This window comes from Narcine bancroftii, chromosome 1 (genome assembly GCF_036971445.1).
Source record: "Narcine bancroftii isolate sNarBan1 chromosome 1, sNarBan1.hap1, whole genome shotgun sequence".
Lineage (NCBI taxonomy): Eukaryota > Metazoa > Chordata > Chondrichthyes > Torpediniformes > Narcinidae > Narcine > Narcine bancroftii.
Genome location: NC_091469.1, coordinates 456,044,690 through 456,068,636, shown reverse-complemented (window position 1 = coordinate 456,068,636; position 23,947 = coordinate 456,044,690). Strand labels below are relative to the sequence as shown.

The window sequence follows — 23,947 nt, the reverse complement described above, 5'->3', positions numbered from 1 at the left end:
ATTATTTTACGTTTAAGAATTAAAGACAACAAAGCTTTGAAATCAGTAACCTGCTTGCACTTATCTATCTAAACACCAATGATAGGGACTCTTTCAGGATAAAAGCTTATTTTATATAGACTGACCGCCATATTGAGTCAAATGAAGGTACATTCTTTTTTTTAAAGTTAAACATACGTTCATACTCTGCTACGATTCCAATACTGTATAATCAATCACTCAGGCAAAACATGAAGTCATTTGCGATTTAAAACTGTAGTGCATACATTTAATGGCTCATTTTCTAACATTTCACTATTTCGACTTGAGACGTACATTTTGCAGTAACCCTGTTGTGGTTCTGACTTATATTTGAACATTGGAAAAAAATTATTTTAAGTGATCGAAAGCAAACGTAAAACAATTTCAAAGTGACATTAGTAGTTCAAAAAGTGTACTGTGGAATGGCTCGGTCAGTAGAAATCGGCGTTTGGTAAATCAAAAGAATAATCCACACGGAAGGTTTTCGGTCTTTAGAACAGTATTCCAATATGAGATTTTGCTGAATGTCGAGATTTAATATTTAATATCCGGACATCTTTCTGACAAAAAAAAAAGGAAAGTACGTTCTAATATAAATTTTGCGCAGGCAGTATTTTTTTAAAAAAATCCAAAATATCCCTTTCATAAGTTAAATCGTCTGAATTTATGGCTAGGGGGGAGAGGTATTGCTGAACCACCCATCTGCCATTTCCACACAGGATGGGCCTTCTGAGGTGCTTCGGGATCCTTAGTAGAGTTCAGAGAGTACGCAGGGCACAAATCTCCATCGTTTCCAATAATTAGTGACGGTGGAGAGGGAAAATTTGCCATGAAATTAAATGGCCTTTTCAACGTGGATGCTACACCATTGGCTACTCGCTTACGTTTATTTGTACCAGCAAATTCTTCAAGAGTTTCTTCATGCACATCTGTTTTACCTGTAAGACGCGGATTCTCTGATTTCACTATTGTTTTGACAGACGAGTTTTGCAAAGTATGTTGTTTCCCCAACACTAAAGTTCTGTAATTCCTTCTTATTCTCGCACCATTTCGAAATTCGTAGTCTTCTAATACTGGAATGTTTAAAGTGCTTTCAAGATCTTCGCTTCGTCTGGAGAGGTTTTGGGAATTGGTCGCTTTTTCAGTGCACACGTAGCTTTCTTTTGCTTTCGTCGAAAAACCCTCTTGCATTTTATTTTCACTTAAAGTGGTTACTGCTTGCTTCGATACATTGCACGCATACTTGAGTTTCTTTCTCGGTTGTTGGGTCGTGTATCCATAGTCTTCCTCGCAGCTATTTTCTTCTAGTTTTACTGTCATATTGTGCATAATGCCTGCATCGTCACTGTCAATATGAACGGCAGGCCCCTGACTACTGTTGGCATTTAAGCTCTGCAAAGCCGAGGACAGTGTAATGATTTTCGATTCTTTTTCGACATTTACTGCTAATGGGGAATCATTCTCAAGAGGTCCAGGAACTATTGTCACGTTGTTTTCTTCTGCGCAGTGTGATATAGTTGCTCTGAGGCATTTCCTCGACTCTGTTAATGTTCTTTGTTGTGGAAACTCGGTGTTTTCCTTTGGGCTGAGAACAGGCCCCCCTTCTGCAGCACGGTTACTTGTCGATTCAGTCCTTTTTAGATGTGAAATTTCAGAGTGTGGGAATGGAAGTTCGGATATCCTATCGTTATTTATCTCGGCCACACAACTTCCATAGCTGGTTGAGCAGCACACGTTATGTGACTTAATTGTCCAGTTCTGCTCATTTCTCTTCACAACAGTCGAGGACTTTAAATTCCAATGTGAACTTCTTCCTTCGGGAAGATCGTTGCCGGCTGTTTCACTGTTGTTTTTGGCTTGGAACTGGTAGTGGAAACTGGGCTGCGTTAAGACAAGGGGTTTGCTGCAGATGCTCGAGAAACTGGTACGCCTGAATCGAATGCTTTGAAGTGAAACTTGGCTGGAAACGGAGCTAGAATCAGATTCGGACGAGCTGTCCTCGTCACTGGCCGATGTTACGTCGGACGATTCGGACACGGTGTCCTCTTCTTCCTCGTCGGAAGAAACCGAGTTGCTGGAGCTGGACAAACTTGACCCAAAGTCCGAGTCGTTGAGTGCGCGATCAGAGAAGGAGCTCGACTCGGAATCGCTGCTGCAGCTTTCCTGCAGGGGCCCCTGGTTACAATGCAGTCCGTTGGCAAGATGACATTTATTCAAGCATTGATCCCCTCCTTTAGTTTTGTAAGATTTAGGACAAGCTGCCGCCAGTAAGACTCGCTTGGCAGTGCTTGAACTCCCCGAATGTTTCTGAGTGATTTCACACGAACTTTTGCGTCTGAAATAATATGTTAACCCGGTTGCATTTGGAGACTTCGGGTAATAGGCGATGGCGGATTGGTAAAATACGGGATGTCGGCAAATCATGCTCCGAAATAAGGAATGATTGGTATGAAATGCTACACAGTTACTCGATATTTCAGCGGTTTCGTAGTTTTGAGGGGCTTTGCAATGCGACCGGACCATTTCTGTGTAACTGTGGCGAGTAAATTTGCTGTAAAATTGAGGTAGATCGGAAGCCGGTAGCGAGCTACCGCCTCCTTGTAAACTCCTGTTAATTCCAGTCAAAGGCTGCGGCTTTCCATTCAAACTCAACCAAACTTTGTTCTCTTTCAGAAAACTCGCGTAGCGATCGGTGGGGGCTTTCTCCGGTTTGAGCCCCGTGGACAACAATGTTCCATTTATTTTTCTCCGCTTGGTCCTGAGAACACGCTCGGTTTTGCATGAAGTGTACAGGGCTTCCACGTCTTCCCGAGAAATTAGAGTGCATTTAGCTGCATGAAAAGCAATAGAATTTATTGCCTTGAGTTTTCGCAATTCTTCCAAATCGCAGTGATGTTTCTTCACGTTGAGATGGTCCATCCTTTTGTGTACTGTAGTCCTGGGTATATTTTTCAGCAGATTAGTGAATACTTGAGAAAGCGCAAACATTTGTTTCCCCTTAATTATAAGGTAACCAAGTCTCACACCATCCACCTCTTCATAACCTGATTCCAAGTCTCCCATATCGACAACTAAATTCTGTCCCACATTCGCTGAAAAAAAACATCGACCGCGAAATTCGACATTCCTCATGGCATCCTGTTTGAAAACACATATAATTATTTTTTCTGATACAGTTGATTTAAAAGAAAACTTTGGGCTAATATTTAATACATAGCATATGGCATTGTAATGAATAAAAAGTAGCATCACGTTATTTATATGCAGCGCAATTTCCACAGTATGCGTATTGCTATACCTGCAGTCCTTTAATTGTTCCAAATGAATACGAGAGAGAATCGAGAGAGATGGAGAAAGAGAGAGAGAGAAAGAGAGGAAGGAGAGAGAGGAGAGACAGACAGACAGAAAGAGAGAGGGAGAGGGAGAAATGCAGCTGCTATTCCCGCCGCTGCTTCTCCCACAAATAAGATGACAGAGTGAAGTGAGCTCGTCGGGAGACACCTTCATCAATTAATTCCCCTAAAGCCAGCTCTGATTGGATGCCACTGACAGGTGATGCAATAAAAATTGATATTCCACCCCCTTCCAAAAATCCCCCACTAATTAGCATATCCTTATACACCCACCCTCTTGCTGAAGTAAATACAGTTAGTATGCAAATCTTTAATATATTCCCCCCCTCCCCCGAAATAAAACCCATCCTATAGAGCGCTCTAGCAGCCGCAAGCTACCTGGGTTATTTTATACATTTATTTATTGTGCCTTCCGACGTAATTGATATAAAGAATATGAAAATGATCGTAATAGTTTTATACGTGACTTTCCGCAGTGTGCAGGTCAGGCAGTGCTATGGATGCAAAATATTTGATGGACACATTATACATTTTCTTTTCTTTTTGAAGTCGGCCTCTTGATTTCCCAACGACAATCAGCCGCATTCTTCCATTCAGTCTAAAGTTCTCATTTTCTTTAATAAGATACGAATTTGCTGTTTGTAATTTTTTTTTAATTGCATCCTTGGATGAAGTACCACCTTTCCAGATTTTGCGTTGTTTGCATCAAAGGCAGCTCCAGATTTAGTAACGCTCTCAGTGAGACAAATGGAATTTTATTTTTGTACATTGTTTTATTGACTTATCAACACGTGTTTAACAATATGATGCGGATAAATCGTCGAATATCCCAAAATGAACATAATTGTCAAAGTATGTAGTCGTGAATATCACATTTCCTTGTTTAACTATTGTCTGCCCAGCAATCTAGCTTGGGCATACCTTTAGGACTGTAATGTTTGGACGACCGAGATACAACTGGCTAAATGTAATGGTTTCTTCCCCTTATCCTTCAAAGGGTATTAACGACGCCAGTTGAATGAACTCATTAAGGGAGAACGCGTATTATTTGAAACTTTCTGACTTTAATAAGATTAATGACACAAAATATGCATATGTGTAAAATCATTTTAAATCTGATTAGGTTTCAGGAGGAAAATGGTGTTTAGTCGAGACGATTTGTATGTTACGTGCATTTCCCTTTCCCCACACACATACAAAGATCTTTGCAAAATAAATATGATAGAGCAACAGTCGCTCATCTAATCAGATTGGTGAACTTCCTGGCACCTCATGCGACAGATTAGCACAACATCTATCAAGATCTTGACGGTGGGTATCGTAATATTCTGTGGCCCCTATTTTCTATAGGTACACGCATATGATAAATTAAAGTTCAATGAACAAGTATTTTTCTGCTGCTGGTTGGAAGCAGGCAGCGGATTCTGACCGTTTTCACAATGGCCACTTCGCGACTGGAGAAGCAGGTATCTGGAAACGGTTCTGACGTCGTCTGCAACAATCTTAAACTTTCTATTTTACTGCAGTGGAGAAAAGTCGACGTGGCACAAAGAATTAATATCTTAATCATTTAAGCATCTCGAAGCTCTTCTGACCAGGCAGTTAAGAATAAAGGGACTCGATTACTGACTGCAGCGTGCAAAAAAAAACCCCTTGCACGGCAGTTGAGCGCTTTGACGAGGTATGGGCACAATTGCCAAGCACGATCCTCAAAGTGCAAAACCGAGCCCAGAGGTCGTCAGAAAAGAGCGACACGCAAACTTTCCAGCAATACAAGATAAAGTCTGAAAATTAATGGCACCCAGTACAAAAAAAGATAGGAGAAGAAGCGGTATTCGCGGCGCAACAGCAGAAATGGGCGACGAAAGGGCGCTAGTTCTTGCTACAAACTTCATTTAATGGTCAATGCACCAGACAACGCATCGTTGCTGACGACCAGCAGATCTTTATTAGCCTTCATCTTAAACGGCCTGAGTCTGTATAAATTTCTCGGCTTCCAGCATCATAAAATGTGTCAAAATACACTTATTCATAATAGTTGAGGTCATCTTTACAACACAGTTTTCATCACCATTTTGATATATTGATTGGTATTATGGGGATTCTGGATTTTGATTTGCACAAGATGTAGACCATTCTACTCACAAATGATTTTCTGTATTAGTTCATCGGTTAAAGAATACTACAATAGACTAATGATCGAATCGCTTTAAAAATGATGCTGTCCGATGTAATGGATACAACTGGATTACAGGGACCATGAGGGCATAATATGTAATGGCCGTCCATTTGGGGCACGCAAGGCATTTAGGGAATTATTGTAAAGGCTAAAATGAAAAGGAGAGCAACGAAGACGTATTGAACAATTTCCAGTTATCATTCATAAAATTGCACAATTACTGTCATGACTTGAATTTTATACAACCATTTTTTGCTGCTTAATTCTGCCATCAGTTGCTTTTGTCACCGTCAATATTTGACAGAAAATGACAGGTCGCTCTTGCACATCACTAAACGTCGTATATCCAAGGCTGTTCAGGAACAAGGGGTTGGATCTGAAAGAAAGCTCTTCGAGGCCCATTTCTAAATACACGAAAGGCGGGTTGTTTCCGCATGGCTCTATCCACGGCGAGCTGGCCTTTTTTTTAAAAAACATCGCCCAGGTTGCATCATAACAGGATTTAAAATGCTTGATTAAAACATAAGGGAAATACACCGATGCATTCATGCGGCTACACACAGGTTTTACATAGATTTTCATCCAAAGCCTAGATATCCGAGTTGATAACTGCGAGACAACACAGCAAGGTGGCTGCCTGTCATTTTAATCAAATATAAGACCATTGTAAATGATTTGATCTCTGCGACAGCAACATCCTTCATAGAACAACACGGATTGTTCTAATTACAATAGCAGGTGATTTCCGCAGATAAATACAATCCCTCATTGGAGATGTTAAACGTCGTTTGAATTAAATATAATTTGGAAGTGAAACAAAATATCATTTTGAAGTAGTTTGCTACACTCGGGCGTTCAGATTAAAAAAAAACCCCAAACTATTTTCTGCACAGAGGTCAACTGGGGGAAATAGTTCTTAAATACAACTGTCCAACCAGATCCTCCGCCAATAAAGTGAATTAAATGTGATTTCGAATTACAAAGAACATAATCTGGGAGTGTTTTATATCTTCAGATAAATACTGAATTCAATTGAATTACAAGCATTTTAATCATAAAGAACAGAGCCTGATGTTGTTTTAAAAGCTACATGCCATCTGTGTTTGGATAAAATTGTTTATCAACAACTTCTTTTTCACTTGTCAACAAATCTTGTTTAATAATTTTGCCACTAAATAGATAGACTTGTAGCTTGTTTAACTCCATATTATTATGAGATGGTTCGTCATTGTTTATGGACCTAGTCTGATAGTCTAGTCTATTTTTATCCACGCCATCAGAAAGAGACTCAATGCACACACGAGTGACTTCTTGGTTTCTTCCTTGGTCAAAAATGCTTTATTCATCGAAATAACAAATCAGCTGCAACGTTGCTGTAAAAATACACTTTTGAACATTTAGAACACAGTGTTCAAAATATATAGCTTCTACTGATAATCATAAATGTTTTATTGACACATTCCACTGAACTGATGAAACTTTTATGTATCTAAAAAAAGACCCAACAAGTAACAAACCAATAATGATATCAGAACGATCAGTTTATCCACAATTAATTACAGGTTATATTTGAATGTGGAACAGAGTTCAAATGCTGGTTAAGAGTTAATAAAGGTGTAAGGCTTAAGCTATCCTCTATCAAAATGTAGGTTAATATCATAAATTTGTTCAAAGAACATTGGTTACACCAACCTTTTTTTTAAAACTTATAAACCACTATAATTGTGCTTGCATTAATGTTTCACTGTTACAAAACAAGGAACCTTCCTGTGTGTGGTGCAGTATCACTTAAGTGGCAAATTTTAAAGACTGCGAAAAGTGACACTTTATAAATGCATCAGCTGGCGCAGAACATTTACATAATGATCCTGGTTTTTTTTACAAATCCCTTTCTAAATAATTGAAAAAGATGCCAAAAAGAAAAAAAAAGTTGATTAAAAAAATATATGTTAAATTTGACTTCAACCGTCCAGGATGGATTTCCATCAAGAATTTGTTCCATTTTACTTGCATATAGACTGTATGCCAATTGCCTACTGACCCATAATCAAAACGTGTTGACCTTTCTACCCCTCTCCTGCCCCCTGACCTATCCCGAACTCAATGCAGCCTTTCTAAATTTGCAAAGCATTGAACATGCAAAGGGGGGCTGGGGAGGCTTTGTTCTCGACAGACCATCAGAGTGTGCATTCTGCAAAAAAAAAAGAAAGGACGCCCTTTCTCACTGATAATGGTCGAGCAAGAAAAAAAGCAGTTAAAGAGGGGACTACATTCCTCTTTACGCTTACGTATAGGATACCGAGAGGAATAAGATTGCTATTTCGAGTTTTCACGTGGGCCAACTGATTATGATGAAAAAAATCCAAACACTCAAGTTTCGAGGATTTTAGTCAGAGACAAATTTCGAATGGAGAATAAATCAGTTAAATGACGTAAGGAATGGTTAATTCGCAGTCAGTTGGCAAGAAGTAGGAATGTCATTAATAGCATTATAATTCGGTCAGGACTGAACTTGCCCTAAATGCTCTTTTTAAACATAAATATTTCAGCACCCTCTATCAACTGTTCAGTTTAGCGGATTGAGTAAATACTTGAATAGACTCTGTGTTAAATTAACAATATGTTGTGACTGTCAATGTACGTTTACATTCGACAAAATTATGACATTATCAAATTTTGCCATGTTACCCAGCTAGCTTGCCCTGGAAAGTATTTAAAATCACGTACAATTGGATTTTTGGAATGTGTAATTTGTGAAGAATTACGTTGTATGTAAGAATCAATGATTCGCAACATCTAAAATTAATAGTAGTCTTTATGTGCGACATTTAAAACATCCTTTCCCCCGAAACCAGCCATGAGCTTATAGAAATACATCTGCAAAGGAAAATGTGCATCTACCGCTAGTTTAAGCAAATAGGCAGAGCAAACGATTTATATAGTTGTCGTGAATATTTATCCGGACGTAGAATTTACTTTATCCAGTTACATTCCCAATTCTATTGAATATTTAAAGATTGCGCGGTTTTTGAAGGCAGTGCATTGCTGGGGCCGCATTAGAAAAAGAAGCAAATCGATTTATTTCAAATCTAAAAACGACTTTTGCAATAATATTGGGACTTGGGGGCAGTCTTTGAGATGTCTTTTTCAATTACAGCTTATGCGTAAAAAGCGTCTTCTGAAATCAAATTTAAACAAATGCAACGCTCAAAAGAGACAAAAGTAACATAAAATTTAAATAAAAATATTTTCAGGTTTCTTAATGGAGTTGGAGGCCACTTCCTTTGAAAGTTCGACATTCAATTCGACTGGCAGCAGCAGAATTAGGATGGACTAGAGGGTCGTAACGTAACCGATTCAGAAGGCGGGGGTCAACTTACTGCAACAACGTGCTCGGCAGGGCAGCCTTTAAAGAAACAAGAAGATTAGGAAAAAAATGTAGTGCATTAAACACCGTTTGCTAGATTTACAGATACCGCCAACGAGCTTCTTGAGATCTAATATGCATGGAAATACTTCTGTCGATTTTAAAGCACAGAAGGTAAGCATTTGCAAACACGCCGCTGTTGGGATCGTGGGAAACAAAGGGAATTCATTCTCCATCTCGAAAAATCAATGGCATGTTTTTACTCCCGAGTTGTTTGATTTGCCTTAAGGAGTGCAAAATGTTTATTTTAAATATAATTTTCATTGTTGAAGATTTCAATCAGAAGTAAGTTGGAAACCCAATACGTTCTGAATGGAACAAAGGAAAATTCCAAAAGGTTTCCTGCAGAAATAGATTGGTTTTCATGAACTCAACGCCTCAACCCATGCGGTATTCCCTTTTTAATCGCTCAAGGATTCATAGCAGAAATAATATCATGAACAATCGTAGAGACCTGATTTCCACGGAGTGAACATGTTAAGATGATTGTTTGTAAATATTGACGTAAATGTATTTTAATATAAAGAAGAGATTTGCAGCATTCCGTTAAATGTGAATCTTGTTTGGGCTCCAATGGCATGGAAGATGAATTAATATAAAACACTCCACGAACGTGTTTTTAAATACAGACATCCGGAAAAGTACGAAGACAAGATGCTGATTTCTTTTCGTCAAAGCTTTTTGTAATAAGTTTGCAATCAGGCTACGTCCAATACATTCCAATGAGAAATTTCAGCCCCTACTTTTCTTTGTATTTTCGTCCTGTCATTTATTCATCGACATAAAATCAAATTTACTAATCGAATTAGTTTTTGTTCGGCACTTAGCAATCCATGTTTATAAAGTAAAATATTTTAACACGCACTTTGCAAATTTAGCGAACCTACCGTGAACAAGGTGATTACATCAAAATGAAAATTTGATTTTTTTACTCTTTGTGCTGTCTTTCCCGACATATTTATAGTTTTAAAATTGCTGAGAAAAATAATTCTTAAGGGAAAAAAAAACAAGAAAAATTAAACTACTTGTAACTTTCCAGAGCCCCCTCTGCAGCACTTCTGAAACTCAATGTTGGGATCTGCAACTACTTAGCCTGGTTCACGTGGGTAACGATAGGTTGAGTGCGTCACCTTTAACCTTCACTCGTTCCGGCTTTGGCTCATTTATCTACCCACAATGCCCATTCAGTCCCTCAATGAGCGCGCGAGCGCAAAAAAAAAAGCACCGGAAGCTGGAGTGGGCATTTCAGCCGAGTGTTTTGGAATGGTGGAGCCGGAGGTGGAAACCGAGCAGCGGATTGGTTCATGAGCTGTCAGTCATTCCAACCCCCCCCCCCCCCCCACACACACACAAGCTCCCTCCTCCTCCGCGCTCATACACACGCACGCAAACAAACAGACATGGCTCGCGCAGTTTCCGTTATCAGCTTCAGCTGCGCGTGAAACATTCTCGCGCACCTTCCCCCCGCCCCCACACCGGCCGTTTGAATTTCGCAGCCCTCGTGGGCTGTCAGTGCGCCTGCTCGGCAGCCCGAGCCCCGGCTGCGTGTGAGTGGATGTGCGCACTGGCAGGCCCCCGTCAGACTGGGGCGAAAACAATGTGGGACCTGAATTTCGAAACCAGATTCTTCTCCCATTTTGCCTCTGCCCTCTTCTTTCTACTCGTAGATGGTTTCGAGTGGACTTCCGGCTGACTTTTCAAATATGAAGGAGATGATTGGCGGCTGTTGCGTTTGCTCAGACGAGAGAGGCTGGGCTGAGAACCCCCTAGTTTACTGTGACGGACACGGTTGTAACGTTGCCGTTCATCAAGGTAATTTTTAGCAGCGGCAGCATCAGGACAGACCTCTGGCCTCGTTTCAGGCTGGAGCCTCGATGGAGGCCCGGCCCCGTACTGACTTTACTTCAATACATTTTATTTTAGGCCTGAAGAAGGTCTGATCTGAGCGTTCTTTTAAAATGAACAGAAACTGGATTTGTGCAATGAATCTCGTACAAGGATTAATTTACAGGTGAATTGTTCACCTGTTCAGTTAATCATAAAATATCCCATTTCATGATTGAGAAAGACTAACTTCCTGGAATCTGTGTGGAGCTATTTTAATGAAAGGATGATCATTTTTAATAAAAAATAAAATGTAATTATTCAAATTGGCACACTAAAGCAATCCATTTTTGGTCTCGGAGTATATGTATTTGCCCGTGGGTGCATAATCACGATGTACCTTTTTTGTTGATGAGATTATTACACAAGTTCGTCTGCATATTGATCAAATGTACCTGCATGTGTGTGTATTGATGTTTCTAGGAACGTCTTTTTTTTTTCTGGATTCCCCTTTATCAAGTTTGATCGTCTTGTCAGAGCTTCATTTGTTTTTTTTTAAACTTTATAGGAGTGAGGCTACGTCCTGTAAGCACATAGTCTGATTATTAGTATGTGCTTGTAGGTCCTTATCTCTTTATTTCAATTTATTCGATTGAATATACATTTTGCACGTTTCATTGAAGTGAATGTGGGCAAGTGTGTCTGGTATGTTTGTCAAATGTATATGTGCGTTCGTAGGTCTGCATATTTACAGAAAAAAAAGATGGAATGAATAGATGACAGCAGACCGATGAGGAAAGCAGAGAAAAAGTGAGGCAGTCCTGAGGATACAGTGCTCCCAAATGAATTTAGATTTGAACAATTCCTCCACGGAATTCAACAACAGAACATGCTGTTCAATCAGTCCAATGAAGTGAGGTTAAGAGATTCAATCTTGAGACAAAAAAAAAGTTTATGTACCCACAGATTGATTTTAGGAGGGGTATTAATTTTCTGATGCCAGATTTGGGAATGCCATTAAATAGTTATGCACTAGAAATAATTAAAATAAGAGTGTAGTATAAATGATTGTGGCTCTGAAGAATTGAGGGGTTAGTGAAGACCTTGCATTACTTCCTTGTTCTATAACAGGCCCCTTTCCCTCGTAATCCTCTTGTTCATATAATGAAGTAGTTAACCTGTGAGGAATTGGAAGGCATCAGACTGGTTCATAATGAATTCCTTTACCTAAAAGTCATATGATACAGACATTGTGGTTGAGGAGGTGTGTGAAATATGAGAAAGAAACCAGGAGTTTACCATTTTTCAAAGTAGATAAATTGCCAGATCTGATTAAATCGATCCAAAGCTGTACAAATACACAATGTTGCAAATTGTAAAGGTTTTGGCTATCCTGGTATAGAAATTTATCCTGATTATTTGGAAATCTTAAATGTTCACCATCTGGTTTAGCAGGACCCATACCTGCACTTAATGGACCCCTGTTCACCGGAGAACTTATTGTATTGTTGTGTAACATATTTGAAAAACAAGTGAATTAAAAGTTTGTTTAATAACATGCAATCATTTGGAATTTCTGCCAGTCTATGTCCAAAACCTCAAGCATTTCAGATTGTTGGAGTTTTACTGTGATGTTTGCAATAATGGAAAAAGGAATAGACAAGTTAGTCAGAATGGAGGTGAGCACCTTTTGAGAAAAAATACAAAGAAGCACATCTATTAATCATTGATTTATGCATGTCTGTATTAATCATGGAGGTTAATATTTGTGTAATGTGTACCTACATCAAAATTAAATTATTTATCCATGTTTTCAAATTCATCCCACCACAGGAAATTTTAGTTTAACTTTATAATATACCTTTTAATTCATCCAGTGCTGTTTGATCTTTGGGATTTTGGGTTGTGGGAATTCACATCATTTCCATATAAGCTTTTACTCAACTTGGGTGTTAATTTTGTTCATTTACAAATATACTTGACTACCCCTCTATCATTTTGCTTTCTTTCATTATGCTCTTTGCAGACCTCTTCCACTTATTATGAGTTCTTCAATTTCACCTCTTGCATAATCAGCTCTTTCATACACATTTCAAATACTTAAGTACTCCTCAACCCTCCAACTCTCCTGCCACTATCACTTACTTAACTCTTTCTTGGGTAAGCCTGTGTATTTCCTCTATTTCTCATAGCATTGTCGTTAAAGCAGTTGTGATTGCTTCATTATGAAGAGTAAAATTATTTGCTCCATCCTACAAGAATCATCATTAACTTGTAGATTTGAGTTTATTGATGGTGATTGCATTCATGATAGAAACTGGGTGAATCTTTGCTTCGTGTCTGAATATAATAAAGCTTTTCTCACCAAGATACCTGCTGCTGTTTTTCTTTCAACCTTTTCATCTTGGCTAAAGGCAGACTAAGTGGTGGGACCAGATGGCATAAATCTGAGGTTTTTTAAGATGGTGGTTGCAAAGATAGTAGACCCATTAGTTGAGAATTTTAAACTCTGGGATGGTACCAGAAGATTGGAAAACAGTCAAAAAGGAAAGAAATCAAAAGGTCTGTTAATTTCACAACCATTGTTGGCAAGGTGGTAGAGTCGATAATCAAAGAGGAAATAACCAATCATTTAGGAAAGGCGAATGTAATAGAACGTAGTCAACACAATTTTATGAAAGGTAAATCATGCTTGAGAAATTTGTACAATTTCTTTGAACATGTGATGGTTGTTGATATAAGGGAACCTGTAGATATGCAATGTGTTTAAATTTCCCAAAAACATTTGAAAGGTGCCACATAATGGGTTGGGGCATGAATTAAAAGGTCAAGGCATTGGAGGAAATATGTTAATATGGTTTTCAAACTGGGTGCCACATAGAAATCTGAGTGGGTTCAACGAATATTTAAGAAGGCAAATGTTATGTTGGCTTTTATTGTGAATGGATTAGAGTTCAAAAATAGGGAGGTTTTGTTTGCAGTTGTCCATGCTTTTGGCAAGGCCACACCAGGAATAGCAATGGAAGCAATCTAATTCCTGGAATGACAGGATTCTTATTATCATATTGGACTCAAAATATATTTGTGACTATATTTCTTTAACACTAAGATCATGGTTCTGAAATTCTCATTTGTACTTTTTAAGTAAAGACCAAATTTGAGTGGTGGATAGTCTTTGTTCTGTGTAGTTGAGGTAATCTAAAACTTGATCCGATTTCTAACTAATCCCATTCACTCTATCCCTGTGCTTGTTGAGTTACATTGGCTTTAGGTTGAGCAACTTTTTAATTTTTCATTAAATTCTCATCATTATTTTGAATTTCTTTGTGGCCTTGCTATTTTACATTTTTGTAATGTCCTTCTCCACTGAGTTCTCTTGACCATCCTCATATTTTGTTCTTCAATAGAACAGAATTGAAAGTTCTCCCTCCTTGACCAATTCCTTTGTCAATTGCCCCAATATCTTCTTTTATGGCTCAATCAAATTTTGTTTGATGACACTCCTAAAACTTTGTCCACTAGTGTTGCAGAACTTAATTTCAGGATGATCAAGAGGCAGAACTGAAAGAGTGTAGATATGTTCATGTTTTGTAGGACAGCATTTTACAGAGGAGAGAAGGAGAGAAGCAGTGGAGTGATCTGGAGATGAAAGTGAACGACCTCATTTGTTTCAGTTGTAGATGCCTTGGGGTAGTATAGTTCATGTTTATACAATTGTGTTTGAATGTGGGTGTTTATGTGTCTACATATGAGGTAGTTCTGCCTTCCTTTAAAGAGGTGTTCACAAACGAGTGTTATATTTATGATTTTACATATATATCTCGATCCTTTATGCATAAGTATGAAGCAATGAATAGAACATTCTTGCCCAGGTTCGTAGACCATTTGGGCTGGTTGTCTTCTATTTTGCTTGCATAGATTAGTGTGTAATATTTGTGTGGCTTCATATGTGAGTAGATAAGCACATTTTTTCAAGAATTTTTTTCATTGGCAACCAGCAATAATTGTAGATATAAATATATTTATGAATCGGAATAATATACGACTTGGATGGGTATCCACAGGTGATAGTGTTCCTATACACCTGGCGGAGGTCATATATTTGGATCGTATCTTGTTGTTTGGGCATGATTGACTGCATACTTGTGCATAGAACTTTGGCTCTGTACAATAAAGGGTAAATGGCTTTGGTTATGTTTGTAAGCAGGCACATCTGATCTGTGTGCCTTGTGCATTTGATAATGATTTAGCAAAGATATGTTTCTGCCTTGAATTTGTGTGTATGTGCCATATTTGGTTATATTTGCTTGATTGCACCTGTATAAATTTGTACTTGAGTATCTTTTCCTGCTACCTTACAGGTAGTTAAGTACATATCTACATGCATATATTCTGTAAATTTGTATTTGCATGTTTTTTTGTGAATCTCTATACATATGCATAATTGCATATGACTTCATGTATGTGTTTATACATCTATTAATGTTTGTAAGTAAATTACTGTCTACAATAAGTGGTAAATGGTACGGCACTGAGGAATACAGTAAATCTGGGAAGAAAGATTTGGGACTACTTGAAAGAGGCTCACAGGTAGATATGGTCATAAAGAGAGCTTTTGGCATGTTGGCCAGTTAGGATGTTATGGTGAAGTTATACAAAACATTGGTGAGGCCACATTTTGAGAATTGTGTTCAGTTTGGTCACCTAGCTGCAGGAAAGATAAATTCTGACTGAATGTAATTTTTAAATTGGTTAGTACCTCTTTATGTGCCCGCCACTCTCTCCGACAATTTAAAGTGGTCCATGGGGCTCACATGTCCAAAGTCAAACTATCTAATTTTTATGCAGATGTATCTCCTCATTGTGATAAATGCAACAATGGAGAAGTTTCATTAATTCATATGTTCTGGACGTGTCAGAGTCTTGAGAAATATTGGAACAAAGTATTTGAAACTCTCTGCACTTTTTAAAGTTAATTTTAAACCTAATCCCTTAACTGCTTTATTTGGTATTATTGGAGAGAGTGGCATAACTTGAACGGCATCTGAGCTACATGTATTAACTTTTATTATTTCTCTTATGGGTAGGTGGGCAGTGTTGCTCAGATGGAGGGATGTTACCCTGCCTAATCATGCTCAATGGCTACATGATGTCATGTTTAAATTTAGAGAAGATTAGATGCTCAATTTCTGATTTGAATTCAAATTTTCAGTCAAGTTGGGGACCCTTTTTGATTATCCAAAATCAGATTATCTGAAATCTTAAAAAATTTTGGATAAATGAGGATATTCAAAACAAATCAGAAATCCTCATTTATTGGAAATTTTTTCAGAGCAGAACTGAGCGGGGATGTCAGGCTCCCAGCAGCATCAGGGACGTTGGGCTGCTGGCACTAGCAGGGCTTTGGTGGGGAGGTGTTGGTGATCGGCGACGACCTGCATTTTTTTTTTGGTGAGAATTAAACATCATTTTAATACTTTAAAAGCCTTCCCTTGTTGTTTGTTTTTTGTTTAAACACTGATACATGTGATTTGCCATAGCTACTGGGCTGTATTTTTTCAAAAAATGACCAGTTTTCCAAAAAAAAAACAGTTTATCCGACATAATTTTGGATAATTGGAGGTGTACTGTACTTTTATGATTTTTGATTTGTTATGAAGGTAGAACTATTGACCAATGAGGTAATTTATCATTGATAAGAATAGTTTTTGTTTTGACCAAACAGCTTCTTTCTTGGTAGTGGGTTTAGATTTTCCTTTTTTATAACAAAATATCAATATAATATATTTGGTTTGATTAAAATGTGTGGTACCTTTGATGAAATGATATATCCGTATGTACTCTATTTTTGGATGTGAAATTTCAATGTTAATTGAAAAAGAAAGAATAATTGTTTGGCACAGACAAAGGGCCTGTTTCTGCGCTGTAGTGTTCTATGGTCTGCAAGAAGGGTATATGTACCAAGTTGGTCCAGTGGTGTTTTAAACCTAATGGAATTTATTTCTAACTTGCACATGTCAATAATTAGAAAAATGTATATTTTGTGAAATGATTGTTTTTTCCTCTCACAAGCTATCTTTTTTAAAAATGAAAAAGCTAAGAAAATACATTGTTTATCTTGTATTTGAGTGAATTAAGACCAGTGAAGCTGAGGAAAATTCTCTTAAGATCTTTTTGAAGAGAAGCTTATTTAATTTTGAAACCAATTAAAGTTGCAACCAGTCTGTTATCATTAAATATGAGGGCTTCTCCCTATGCACATTGTTTCAAATAAACTTTAAATGGACATTTTTACTGCATTAGTTTCAAAATAATTTGATGTATAAATTGTGTTAATATGAACCCTATATTTTGTGTAATTTGGCTTGAATGTCACTATTCTGAGAGAAAAATGCACAATACTCATGGCAGATTCACTGTATGAATTTAGGACAATTTATTTAATTGACAAAAATAATTTTGAATAAGAGCTTAAGGTTTAGTCTAAACTTAATGTAGGCTGTAAAAATAATGGTTATATGTGAATTTGGTGTAAATTTGCTTCAAGTAAATTCATCTACAATTTTTGTTATTCATTAACCAATTGCTGGTAGTAAAATATGTGGTTGGGGAACGAAGATATGAATTAACAGTCCTTACAAAATATAATCATCATGAAACTGTACAGCAAGTCAATAAGTTTTTCCTTAGGCTGCCTTTATCTCAGGGAACATACATGCTATCGTTAACTTTTGCCTGCCATAAGGCAAAGAGTAACCTACAAAAGAAAGGCAAATATTTCACAGAAAAAAATATTTAATCTGAACTTCACTACAATTAGCTTTTTAATTGCATCGATGTTGTCTTAAGATTTTTTTTGCCCTTGCAATTTCAGCATGTTATGGCATTGTGCAAGTACCCACTGGACCATGGTTTTGTCGAAAATGTGAATCACAAGAGAGAGCTGCCAGAGTGGTAAGTCTTACAATGCTTTAAGTATGTCTCCAAAATATATTCAAATGTTTTGCCACACATTTACTTAATTCACATTTCTAGAATGAACAGTTTTGGTTTTAATGTTCATGATGGTATCTCAGATTTTGAAAATTTGGCTGAATAGAAATTGTAATGCTTTAATGCTATTGTCAGCAGTTGTTTGTTTTTGTTTTAAAATGGATTGTGTTCTAATTTCAAATAGCCTGATAATAGCAAAAGAATAGCTCTGCAGTCAAACGAATGCCACATTTTGTAAAACACTACGACAAAATGATCCACTGGCTTAACAAAGCTGTTTGAGATGGCTGGATGAGATCTCTCCCTTCCCCCTTTTTTTTTATTATTGCTCACGTGCCTGTTTGCAGAGAATGTAGATTTTTTTAAATTCCCCAGTTGTCTGGTGTCGATTGGTCGAGCAATTACATTGCAAGCTCAGTGCCGTCATCGTGCTGTGCTTTCAGTGCATGATAAGCGGCCTCCCAAGGTGACGAAAATAAAATATGCGGAAGACTATGAGAAATACTGCTATTTGCAGTATTCAGGGCAGTGCTTGAGCGACAATCACTAAGTTTGGCAGCAAGAGGGAGTTTTTAAAAAAAATTCCAAACCAAAGGATCGAGCTCTCAGTACGTTTTCTGATGTGTATGTTCACTTGTGGTTCTACTTTAGTATTTAAAGAGAAAAACAGTACATCCAATTTTTAGTCGTAGCCTTCTGTTTTACTTTTTCGTATTTCAACTGGTTGAATTTTGATTATTCTGAGATTGTGAGATCAGAGTGCTTATTTGCGTCTTCAGACAAACGATCCCATTCGGGTGCTATGTTCTGTAAATGTGGGGGATGGGAACTGCATATGATCAGTCACTGGTTTTCAGCAGTTTGTCTGGGATGGAAAAAAATGAACATTTTATTTCAGTTGTAATATTTCTGGTATAACGTTTCTTGTGTGCTTTGTACAATGTTTGTGTTTGGACTTGAAATGCTAAATCAAGTGACGTTTACAGCGCAGCGAACCATGCTAATGTACAACAGTTTGCATACTGAATAGGGTGTTATTGAAGTGTATGAGATTGGGCAATTGAATTGAAGCCAATATCAATAAATGACAGGTGATATAATTCGTGTTGATTAATTCCACTAACAGTAAAGCTTGGCAATAAATGCCATTAGTTTGCATGTGGTATGGAGTAGAGTACTTAACTATTTTTATTTTTTCCAAGAAATGTGAACTTTGCCCTCACAAGGATGGTGCTCTCAAGAGGACTGATAACTGTGGTAAGTATGTTTATATGATAATGAAATCATCCTGCTTTATGGCAATTTTGTGTTTTTGATTTTAAAAAAAATTGTGCAGAGTTTCATTATGAAAATATAGGTTAGTTTGTCTGTGTGAAGTATTTTTAAATCACTTTATTTTAATGGACAGCATAATTTAATGGGTGAGGAAAATATATTTGAATGTTAATCACATTCAAATTTGAATTTCACTATTTGTTGATGAGAGCTATGGAAAATTGTTTTGAAGTTGGAAGTGTACAGATACATACAAATATGGCTTGGTTGTTAGGACTATTGGCTGCTTTTGAAAGTTGCTGCCTCTCCATAGATCCTACTGTTAATATCTAATAAAGTGACAAATGTGATTATACAGTACAACTCCGATTATCCAAAATGATCGGGACTGGGCCTATTTTGGATAAATGTTTTTTTGGAGAACTGGTCATTTAAAAAAAGCAGCCCAGTAGCAACAGCAAATCACTTGTATCAATGTTTAAACAACAAAGAACAAAGGAAGGCTTTTTAAAGCATTAAAATAATGTTTAATTCCCTCCAAAAAAAATGGTGGCTGCCACCAATCACCGAGACTTCCCAACCGTAGCTGATCCCCGACACGAGCCCAATACTGCTGTTGATCCCTGGAGAGGCCTTCCGGGCACGTGGGAACATTTACTGGCAGGTCAGTGGGCTCCTGTCTCCCTGGTCACTGGAGCTCCTGACACTGGAGTCCAGACTCCGAATCCTCCCTTACGCTACCACACATGCATACTGGGGTGTGTGGTACTAGGCTGAAGGGAGGGTTCAGAATTTATGTCGGGGAGCTCTGCTGAGCCAAGGGGGAAGGGGAGAGGAGGGAGGGGAGGGAATGCCATTGAGCCTGAGATCCCACTCCTGACCAGGAGGCTGCACTCCTTTTTTTTTTTTTTTTTTTAAATTTTTTATTTTTCACACCATAAATCACAATAGCCATGATATACACTTTTTCTTTTCCACACATTTACAGTGACTTTTTCTCTCTCCCCCCTCCCTCCTCCCAAGCCACCCCCCCATCCCCCCCCCCCTCTCATCCATTTTAGTTATACAATCTAGGTTGCATTAATTCAGTTAGACAATGTTGTCATTCAACAAAAATACACCAGAAATTCTACTGAGTCCATTCTTTTCTTCTCTTCTCCTTCCATCAACTTAGGTAATGTTTGTTCCCGGTAGGTTTTCGCTATTGTATTTAATGTAAGGCTCCCATACTTGTTCGAATATTTCAATATTATTTCTTAAACTATATGTTATTTTTTCTAATGGAATACATTTATTCATTTCTATATACCATTGTTGTATTTTCAAATTATCTTCCAATTTCCAGGTTGACATAATACATTTTTTTGCTACAGCTAGGGCTATCTTAACAAATCTTTTTTGTGCATCCTCCAAGTCAATTCCAAATTCTTTATTTTTTATGTTACTTAGGAGAAAGATCTCTGGATTCTTTGGTATATTGTTTTCTGTTATTTTATTTAATATCTGATTGAGATCATCCCAAAATTTTTCTACTCTCTCACATGTCCAGATTGCATGAATTGTTGTTCCCCTTTCTTTTTTACATCGAAAACATCTATCAGATACTGTTGGGTCCCATTTATTTAACTTTTGCGGTGTAATGTATAGTCTGTGTAACCAATTATATTGTATCATACGCAGCCTCGTATTTATTGTATTTCTCATCGTTCCAGAGCATAACTTCTCCCATGTTTCCTTTTTTATCTTTATATTTAAATCTTGTTCCCATTTTTGTTTAGTTTTACCATTTGTTTCCTCATTTTCCTTTTCTTGCAGTTTAATATACATATTTTTTATAAATCTTTTGATTAACATTGTATCTGTAATCACATATTCAAGGTTACTTCCCTCTGGTAAACTCAAGTTGCTTCCTAATTTATCTTTCAAGTAGGATCTCAGTTGGTAATATGCCAGCGCTGTATCTCCCGTTATATTGTACTTATCTCTCATTTGTTCAAAGGATAAGAATCTACTTCCTGAAAAACAATTTTCTATTCTTTTAATCCCTTTTTTTTCCCATTTTCTAAAGGCAAGGTTGTCTATTGTAAAAGGGAGTAGCTTATTTTGCGTCAATATTAGTTTTGGTATTTGGTAATTTATTTTATTTCTTTCTACATGAATCTTCTTCCATATATTGAGGAGATGGTGTAATACTGGAGAAGTTCTATGTTGTACCAATTTTTCGTCCCATTTATATAATATGTGTTCAGGTATCTTTTCCCCTATTTTATCTAATTCTAGTCTCGTCCAGTCTGGTTTTTCCCTTGTTTGATAAAAATCTGATAGGTACCTTAATTGTGCGGCTCTATAATAATTTTTGAAGTTTGGCAATTGTAAGCCTCCTTGTTTATACCATTCTGTTAATTTGTCTAGTGCTATCCTCGGTTTCCCCCCTCTCCATAAAAATCTCCTTATTATTTTCTTTAACTCTTTGAAGAATTTTTCTGTCAGTTGTATTGGCAATGCCTGAAATAAGTATAGTATCCTTGGAAAAATGTTCATTTTAATACAGTTTATCCTTCCTATCAGTGTTAGTGGTAGCTCTTTCCAATGCTCTAAATCGTCCTGTAATTTTTTCATTAGTGGATTGTAATTGAGTTTATATAATTGGCCTAGATTTTTGTTTATTTGCACACCTAGGTATCTTATTGCCTGCGTTTGCCATCTGAATGGGGATTCCTCCTTAAATTTTGAGAAATCCGCGTTATTCATAGGCATTGCTTCACTTTTATTTACGTTTATCTTGTATCCCGACACTTCTCCATATTCCTTCAATTTCTTATATAGTTCTTTTATTGATAGTTCTGGTTCTGTTAAGTACACTATCACATCATCCGCAAACAGACTGATTTTATATTCCCTGTCTTTTATTTTTATTCCTTTTATATTCTTATCTCTTCTTATCGATTCTGCTAGTGGTTCTATAGCTAGCGCAAACAATAATGGTGATAGTGGGCATCCCTGCCGCGTTGACCTGCTTAAGTTAAATTGCTTTGATACATGTCCATTTACTGTCACTTTCGCTAACGGTCCCTTATATAATGCTTTAATCCAATTAATATACTTCTCCGGTAAACTGAATTTTTGCAATACTTTGAACAAGTAATTCCATTCTACTCTGTCGAAGGCCTTCTCTGCGTCTAAAGCAACTGCTACTGCCGGTGCTTTATTTCCTTCTACTGCATGAATTAAGTTAATAAATTTACAAATATTGTCTGTTGTGCGTCTTTTTTTGATAAATCCAGTTTGGTCTAAATTTACCATTTTCGGTACCTGTTCTGCTAATCTGTTCGCTAATAGTTTAGCTATTATCTTATAATCTGTGTTTAGCAAAGATATTGGTCTATATGACGCTGGTGAGAGTGGATCTTTCCCTTGTTTTAGTATCACTGTAATTATTGCTGTTTTACATGAATCTGGTAAGTTTTGTGTCTCATCAATCTGGTTGATTACATCCAGGAGGGGCGGTATTATTAGGTCTTTAAATGTTTTGTAGAATTCTATTGGGAGTCCATCCTCTCCTGGTGTCTTATTATTTGGTAAATTTTTTATTATCTCTTGTATTTCTACTGTTCCAAATGGTTCTGTTAATTTATTTTGTTCCTCTATTTGTAGTTTTGGTAGTTCAATTTTAGTCAAAAATTCATCTATTTTCCCTTCTTTCCCTTCGTTTTCGGTTCGGTATTATTGTTCATAGAATTCTCTGAAGTTTTCCTTAATTTCTTTTGGATTATATGTAATTTGTTTGTCTTTTTTCCTTGTTGCCAATACCATTTTCTTAGTTTGCTCTGTCTTAAGCTGCCATGCTAGGATTTTGTGTGTTTTTTCCCCTAGTTCATAATATTTCTGTTTTGTCTTCATTATATTCTTCTCCACCTTATATGTTTGTAATGTTTCATATTTTATTTTTTTATCCGCCAATTCTCTTCTTTTGGTTGTATCTTCCTTTATTGCTAATTTTTTTTCTATGTTTATTATTTCCCTTTCCAACTGCTCTGTTTCCTGATTATAGTCCTTCTTCATCTTGGTTGCATAACTTATTATTTGCCCTCTAATGAATGCTTTCATTGCGTCCCATAGTATAAACTTATCTTCCACTGATTCCGTATTTACTTCAAAGTACATTTTTAATTGTTTTTCAATAAATTCTCTAAAATCCTGTCTTTTAAGTAGCATGGGGTTTAATCTCCATCTATACATTCTTGGAGGGATGTCTTCTAGCTCTATTGCCAATAACAGGGGTGAGTGGTCCGATAATAGTCTAGCTTTATATTCCGTTTTCCTAACTCTCCCTTGTATGTGGGCTGATAACAGGAATAGGTCTATCCTTGAGTATGTTTTATGTCTAGTCGAGTAGTATGAGTATTCCTTTTCTTTTGGGTTTTGTTTCCTCCATATGTCCACAAGTTTCATTTCTTGCATTGATTTAATTATAAATTTGGTTACTTTGTTCTTCCTGTTAATTTTTTTCCCCGTTTTATCCATATTTGGATCCAAATTCAGATTGAAATCCCCTCCTATTAGTATGTTCCCTTGCGTATTAGCTACCTTCAAAAAGATATCTTGCATAAACTTTTGATCTTCTTCGTTAGGTGAATATATATTAAGTAGATTCCAAAGCTCTGAATATATCTGACATTTTATCATAACATATCTCCCTGCTGGATCTATTATTTCCTCTTCTATTTTAAATGGCACATTTTTGCTAATTAATATAGCCACTCCTCTTCCTTTTGAATTATACGATGCTGCTGTTACATGTCCTACCCAATCTCTCTTTAATTTCTTGTGCTCCAATTCAGTTAAATGTGTTTCTTGGACAAATGCTATATCTAT

At 37.0% G+C, this 23,947-nt stretch overlaps 2 protein-coding genes across 9 annotated transcripts in view; one reads left to right on the top strand and one right to left on the bottom strand.

Moving 5' to 3' along the window:
• Positions 1-236: 236 nt before the first annotated feature.
• skida1 (SKI/DACH domain containing 1) lies at positions 237-3,485 on the bottom strand. The gene is made up of 2 exons (XM_069914652.1): positions 3,320-3,485; positions 237-3,159 (listed from the first exon to the last, which is right to left on the bottom strand). Exon 2 carries the CDS (start codon positions 3,151-3,153, stop codon positions 664-666), a length of 2,490 nt encoding a protein of 829 aa, XP_069770753.1. The 5' UTR covers positions 3,154-3,159; positions 3,320-3,485; the 3' UTR covers positions 237-663.
• Positions 3,486-10,394: 6,909 nt separating this feature from the next.
• Positions 10,395-23,947, top strand: part of mllt10 (MLLT10 histone lysine methyltransferase DOT1L cofactor) — a 458,751-nt gene continuing 445,198 nt past the window's right edge. For 2 of the 8 annotated variants that reach the window (XM_069914651.1, XM_069914639.1), the window contains exons 1-3: positions 10,400-10,792; positions 17,679-17,758; positions 19,000-19,054. In XM_069914651.1, the coding sequence (XP_069770752.1) occupies positions 10,648-10,792; positions 17,679-17,758; positions 19,000-19,054 (280 nt within the window). In that variant the 5' untranslated portion in view covers positions 10,400-10,647. Of the gene's footprint in view, positions 10,793-17,678; positions 17,759-18,999; positions 19,055-23,947 lie in introns of those variants that run through there. The other 6 variants (XM_069914643.1, XM_069914644.1, XM_069914641.1 and 3 more) reach the window with 6 other exon arrangements.

What these genes read in the sequence shown, in the direction of transcription:
- skida1 (XM_069914652.1), bottom strand. Translation starts at nt 3,153, where the DNA reads ATGAGGAATGTCGAATTTCGCGGTCGATGTTTTTTTTCAGCGAATGTG.